The 7,408-nt window shown below is 41.2% G+C and overlaps 1 protein-coding gene across 1 annotated transcript in view; it reads right to left on the reverse strand.

Moving 5' to 3' along the window:
* Positions 1–6,831, reverse strand: part of NOX3 (NADPH oxidase 3) — a 49,001-nt gene extending 42,170 nt beyond the window's left edge. The window contains exons 1-3 of the mRNA XM_028847278.2: positions 6,801–6,831; positions 6,004–6,149; positions 2,668–2,849 (exon numbers count right to left, since the gene is read on the reverse strand). Coding sequence (XP_028703111.2) covers positions 2,668–2,849; positions 6,004–6,149; positions 6,801–6,831 — 359 coding nt within the window. The remainder of the gene's footprint in view (positions 1–2,667; positions 2,850–6,003; positions 6,150–6,800) is intronic.
* Positions 6,832–7,408: the final 577 nt, after the last annotated feature.

Here is a 7,408-nt window from a genome sequence, read left to right on the forward strand (position 1 = left end):
AGGTCAGGGAATCTGGGAATTGTTTGGTTCCTAGGTGTTTGTGAATAAAAGGCATTGATCTGTTTTGAGAATCATGGTACTCTAGACTGAGAAACCTTAGCATCACACAGACTTATGTCCTGGACAGCCTGTGGAGTGGTGTGGACCCTGTTATATCACAGGGCATGGGAGGAGGGAGCAGTAATATGCCCTTGGAAACAGCCTTGTGTCAGCTAGAGCTGACATCTTGGCCTTTGTCCCAATCTGTTTCATGGAAGCCATCCAAACTTGATAACATCCCTCTGAGTTCGATGAGAAAAACTATCTGTAAATCTCCAATGTACAAATGACGCCCAGACATAGGCAGGGTGAATAGTAAGTGAGAGTCAGAGGAAGGATTCCAGACATTTAACACTTTCATTCTCAGGCTGTAGGCAGCATTCCCCGTAGTGTCTAAAAGAAGCCTCATCTTATTCCACAAACGCTGTATCTTTTAAAAATTTTAAACTTTTGAAATGGCTTCATCTATGCCATCCCATAATAGGAAGATTAGTGGGCCTTAACACATTCCAATAATCCTACTTTCACTTGGCACTTTGTATAGAATTTGCAAATTGCTTTTGCTGTAAACAGTAGCTGTAGAATACTTCACGCTGAGAAGATTAAATGAGGCCCTTATCCTAAAATAAGCTTTTCAACTAGGTTAAAATGACTAAAAAATTTCATCTTATGAGATGTTATTTGGATATCAAAAATATCTCCAACGAAACACTGCCCATTGAAATTCTCTTGCGCTTCTACAGTGCACCAGGGTGTGGATGTGGGGGTTGTATGTTTAGTGGGGTAAGCACATGGTGTCTGTGAAGAGGGCTTCTAGACTCCCCTGGGTTATAGGTAGCCTCATAAATACGCTGAGGGGTCACAACCCCAGCGTCGTGAGCGGAATTAGCAGTAGGAAGCGGGGGAACTGACAATCTCTGAGTTGGAACACACTAGGACTACACACCATCCACCTTGCCCACCCCAAGTACAAAAAGGAATGGTGAGATTTCCACATTCAGAAGAGCCAATCCCAGAGAGTTCTAGGTGAAAGAAAATGGGAAGCCTCTAGCCAGGCACTAGAGGACGTGTGAACGTGGACTGACCCGGTTGCTAAGGCTCGGCAGAGGCACAGGCAGTCTTTTAGGGTAAAATGCACCCTCAGGGGCACTTCTTCCTTGGAGAATGTGTTTCTGTCCGCCTGCTGAGGGACAATGGGAGAAGTCTTAGGTACAGGCAGTGGCGGCGGCAGAACTGCGACCCCCTTCCAGAAGTAGGGGGCTGAGAAGACAGGAGCATTAAGGGTGAGGAGGGAGACTGGAGGGGTCATTGACTTGCAGAGGGGCAAATCCCAAAGCATTGTCCGTGGGCTCTACATGGGACCCAGAGTCACCAAGGCATGTGTGACTTCCTAGGCCATGCTACTCTGCAGCTATGCACTTGCTCTTCCAGGTCCGTGCAGAGAGGGAGGCCACCTCCGGGACAGGACCCTCCGCACTCAGCAGTGGCAATGGTGGGAGAATGAGGGGCGGAAGAGGGTATTGTGCTGTGCAGGAGCAGAGGAGTTGCTGCTGGCAAGCCAAAAAGGGCATTAGCAACATTGCTGGCCGCATTCTTACTGGTGTTGAGGAAGGTTTAATTCATAAAATGGAAGACTTGTTCTGCCAGGGCTTGCTAAATCAGAGTAAAGGTTTGATGGTCTAAAGACTGGTGTCCTAGATCTGACTCTGTCGTTTATTCATCATGGGACCTTGAGGGCATCACTTAACCCTGAGAACACCTTTTTCCTTTTTATGAAATGGGGACAACAGCACCTTCTCTACGTGACAGGACTGTTGTGGCAGTCGAGTTGATCATGCATATGAATGTGCTTTGAAAATTGTAACATGGAAAAAATGGCAATCAGTTTTTGAAATAATTAAAAGGGACAAGCTAGTTCACAGACAGCAATTGATTCATTAGTCCAGGGCCATTTATTAATATTTAAAGGATTGAAAAACATTATATTTAAGGGATTTTGAACACATCAGGGGCTATGCTAGCTTCCTGATGAAGAGATGAACCGTATCAGGTGGGTATTGAATGCCAGAGCAGTGTTTTATGGGATGTCTGAGCAAAATGGAATCCTAGAGGTCAAATGGGGAAACTGAGGCCCAGAGGACCTGAAGGGCTCACTCTGATAACTGGTCTCAGAGCTGGATCTGGACCCCGCACCAGACTGCCCATGCCACACATTGTCCCTGCCTGAACACCAGGTTTCCTAGTTGATGGTTTTGGTTAAGCAGAAGTGAAATCTTGGTGTCAAAAATATATATCCTGAGTAATCCCACATAAATTGGATTGCAGAACAGGTGCTGAATGAAACATAGATCTACTGTCATCCTGCATTCATTAGAGTTCCTGAATTTTATAAACATGCCAAGACTCACTAACAGAGTCAGTGAGGAAAAATGAATATAATACTTCACCATCTATTAGCTTATTTTCAGTGTTACTGAAAAAGCGTTTGCCACAGTCAATGTGCTTTTCACACATTGTACAAGTCCTTTAGTCACTGCATGCTGGGATCCTTCATCTAAAAGACTTTCTAAGATTATTTTGGGACTCTCAGAGATAAAATCCTTGCAGAGGAGCACAGTGTGGACTTACCCCATCCCATGGATGGCCAGGCTGAGAAAGAAGACGATGAAAACATGGTGTGTGCACCAGAACAACTCATAGGAGGCCTGTCTGATGAACTCGGTTGATGAGGTCATGATCAAGACTAAAGCCAGAGAGATCACCAGGCCGGTGACGCCCGCTATTGTCCTTAGCAATTCAGTGGTTGTGTTCTAAAAAAAAAAAAAGAACACCGTGACAATAAATATCCTGGCACTTTTTTTTTCTTTTTTTTTTTTCACTTTTAGGACCAGTACTTGAGATTTCAAGCAGGGAGCCATTCACAGTGTTTCACGCAGAAGCATGTTAGCCTCAATGAGGATGCAGGCGCAACTCAAGAAGGAGCTTCCTCTTCCTCCCCCTTCCCACCAGCTTACGGTGCCTACTTGCTTTGCTAAAATTTCATAAAATACCATTTCATCTATCACATTTTTTAAATTTGTATAAATCATTTCACATCAAAGTTATTATACTGGAAACCCCTCCCCGCCATCCCTCCCTCAAAAAGCTGGGCATGGTGGCTTGAGCCTATAGTCCCAGCTACTCAGTAGGCTGAGATGGGACGATCACTTGATCCCAGGAGTTCGAGGCTGCAGTGAGCCATGATGCTGCCTCTGCACTCCAGCCTGGGAGACAGAGTGAGACCCTGTCTTTAAAGCAACAACAACAATGACAAAATGGGAAAAAAGAAAAAAAAATAAAAATAAAAAAACAAAGTGATTATGTTGAATTGAAATGAGGGCAGCATGAAAAGAGCATTTTAAAATAAAATATTGCAAAATAAATCTGAGTTTCAAGTTTTTAGTCTTTAAAATAACTATGTGGATCACCATGCTTAATTGCATTTTAACATTAATAAACACTTTTTCTGAGAGGTCCCTTGGGGCGTTCCTAATAAAGCAGCTGCACACTCAGTTCCCCTGGTAGTTATTCCTTGCTCTTGCTTCTTAATTGGAAAGACCATGACTTGCATTTCTTTCACGCCATCTCGGGGGGCCTGGAATAAGGCTTGGTAAATCCTAGGTGATCAATAAAGGTACAGCTATTCTTATCTGGTGGACACCGCTAAATGACCAGAATTCTGACCTGTGAGTGCAAGGGACAGTTAAATAGCCTTTTGGAATATGCATCACGCAGCAGTTTGTTTTTATTGTGAATTTCCCATATTCTTGCCAAGTCATTAGTATTCATACATTGTGTTACTATCGCTGAGACGGCCACGAGCTCAATAAACTCACCATATCTTTTGACAGTAAAATCTCATTAATTTGGGCTGCTTTGAGATCTGGAGGTAATTTGGACAGGGATTTCTTCATTGTTTATTTTTTCTTCATAGAGCAAAGAGTGGAAATAAAATTGAAGGGGATATATCTCAAACATTTAAAATATTTTCTTTTCAAGTACATTCAGGCATTTTAGAAATCCATTTACATCATACGATGTGCTAATTTCACATCATTCTTCCTTGCCTATTAAGGCAAATCACCATATCTCTGTTCTTGCAACACATTTATAGACTGGTTAGAGTTGCAATGTATCCTCCAAAACAATCCCACTGCATCTCTAAAAATATTCTATAATGTACACTCTATGTTATTGATACTCATCTCCCTCCAAATACCCTAAATTAGAGGGTTTCCTGAGCTTAATTAGTACTTACACAGTATATTGCCTCTAAAATTTTGAAATTACTGTATAGGTGGTAGTTTAATTATTTTGCTATTAAAATACATAATCATATCGCTTGAAAATTATTTTTAATAAATACTATTTATTACATAGACTATGCAAAATGTTGAGATTTATTCTTGAGTGTGTGTAGCAATGGATTTTCCAGCATCTTAGTGGGGAAAAACAGTAACCTCAGTAGGTGCCCAGACAAATGCTGTGATTCAATGGACTGACATAAAGGCATTCTCACTCGCTTAGGGCAGCTGTAGTTCTGATTTGCAGGTGTGAAATTTTTGCTTCCAATAGCTGTCAGCTAAGAAAATGTAGCTCAGGCTGGGCACGGTGGCTCACGCCTGTAATCCAGCACTTTGGGAGGCTAAGGCGGGCGATCATGAGGTCACGAGATCAAGACCATCCTGGCTAACACAATGAAACCTCTCTACTAAAAATACAAAAATTAGTTGGGCGTGGCAGCGGGCGCCTGTAGTCTCAGCTACTCGGGAGGCTGAGGCAGGAGAATGGCGTGAACCTGGGAGGCGGAGCTTGCAGTGAGCTGAGATTGTGCCACTGCACTCTAGCCTGGGCGACAGAGCGAGATTCCGTCTCAAAAAAAAAAAAAATTAAAAAAAAAAATAAAATAAAATAAAATAAGAAAAAAAATAAAAGAAAATGTAGCTCAACTAAACCTGATCAATGGCCTGATACTGAAAATCACCCTAGGCTAATTAGGGGACATGACATGGAACAAGTGTCCCAAAACCAGATTTTGAATTTTTGTTCTTTAAATAAGGCTGCATGGGGGAAATGGTCACTTAAAGAGATGGCCTGGATAAGAATGGAGGGATTTTCATTGCTAAAGTGTATTGCCTTAGGGCTTTTCTTGGGCAATAGAGATCTTTTTAGTCTGGTCAACATGCTGCACACATATGCCAATGTGGTGGTACATGGGAAAAAAATTGAGACCAACCACAAAGAAAGAGGTAGGGGTGAATTAAGGGAGACGACTGTCTTAATCTTGGAACACAGATTGCTGTGCCTACATTTTTGGTTTTCTTTTTGTTCCCCATAGCTGCTGACACTCTGTGCACACAGGTAATTAGCATTAATGATGTCACTGGCCATGCAGGTCTCATTATGAAATTAGCTGCTTTGCCCAGTATCTGATTTGGCAAAGCAGCTATTCACACATGTGCCAATGTATGAGGCATTTGGAGAAGAGATCCGGAATACAATCTGCAGATTGAGAATGAAGACATCCAATTTATAATTTCTGGGTTTAGATGGCACTTCACATTCTTTATGAGTCTAACATCAGTGAAAAAATACCTAATCATGGACTGCTTTTAAAATGTTAAATTTTAAAATATTAGGAATTTAACAGGTTACTGCATTTCTAGTGTGTGTGTGTGTGTGTGTGTGTGTGTGTATAAAAATTAATTAGGTGACATATCTTTTTCTCCTTGCTCATAACTTCCCAGCAACATTAATGATTAAAAAAATAACTTTTTAGAAAATGTGAAATTAAGAACAAATTCCATGTAAATTTTCACTCTCCAGCCCTTTTATTAAAAGCTTTTCAATATAGCATTCCTGATTAGAGGATTGGAAAAGGATGGAGTTTTCAGGGGAGAAGCTCGTTAGCAGGCAGGAACTCACCATGGGGAAGGTCCGGATAGGGTTGAGGTAGCTCTCATTAGGGGTGTTACCCAACTTGGAAAGTGCAGCCAGAAGTCCCTGGGCCTCCTTGGACTGGCTCCAGCGATAGCGTTCCAGGTTGAAGAAATGCGCCACGACATGGATGGCTAGGACGAGACGACACCAAACATGTACCCTGTGGCTTCCTCCCTAGTTACTAAAAAATACTGTGTCTCTGTGCTCAAGTTTCTCTGTTCTGGTTTTTGTAATCTCCAAGGAAAAGTGATTTATTTCTACATCTTTCACAGTGCTTTGAGTGGAGTGGATTGAATACTTCCAAAGATATTGGACAAAAATCTCCACATTTATTTAAATTATATTAATGAAGTAAATCTCAGTTAATCATAAAGTGTATAGTTATCATGGAAATGGAATAAATGTTATGATATCTCAGCATAATTATATACAATATAATTCTAAAAGAAATAATTATATATAACTTCTTAAGAAATCGGAAAGCATTATTCTAGAATACTGTACATTATACATGCTGATATGTATGTATATGACACAAATGATAGATACCAGGAGATATATTGTTTTTGTTCCCTTTTGTTTTCTGTTTATTCCTTTACACATTTTAGTATACAGTAGTCCCCCCAGTCTAAAGTTTCACTTTCCCCAGTTTAAGTTACCCGAGGTCAACCACAATCAGAAAATATTGAACGGAAAATTCCAGGAGTAAGCAATTTGTGTTTTACATTGCATGCCATTCTGAGTAGTATGATGAAATCTCATGCCATCCCGCTCTGTCCTACCTGGGATGTGAATCATCCCTTTGTCCAGCATATCCAGTAGCCCTCTTGGTTATCAGACCAACTGTCACGGTATCCCAGTGTTTGTGTGCAAGTCATCCTTATTTTGCTTAAAAATGGCCCCAAAGCGCAAAAGTAGTGATGCTGGCAATTCAGCTATGCCAAAGAGAAACGATCAAGTCCTTCCTTTAAGTGAAAAGGTGAAAGTTCTCTACTTAATAAGGAAAGGAAAAAAACTGTATGTGGAAATTGCTAAGATCTATGGTAAGAACAAATCTTCTATCTGAAATTGTGAAGAAAAAAGACACTTGTGCTAGTTTCGCTGTCACACCTCAGACTGCAAAAGTTACAGCCACAGTGCATGATAAGTGCTTATTTAGGATGAAAAAGGCATTACATTAGTGGGTGGAAGACATGAAAAGGAACATGTTCCGATGGATGGCAGTCGGGGTCAGTACTATCCACTGTTTCAGGCATCCGCTGTGGGTCTTGGAATGTATCCCCTGCAGACGAGGAGGGACTACTCTATATGTATATATACCCCTGCACATACACATTCACACATACATTTGCATGTGTTATTCCTGGTGGATTGAAATAAGCCAGTATTT

Source organism: Macaca mulatta, chromosome 4, assembly GCF_049350105.2.
Source record: "Macaca mulatta isolate MMU2019108-1 chromosome 4, T2T-MMU8v2.0, whole genome shotgun sequence".
Classification (NCBI taxonomy): Eukaryota; Metazoa; Chordata; class Mammalia; order Primates; family Cercopithecidae; genus Macaca; species Macaca mulatta.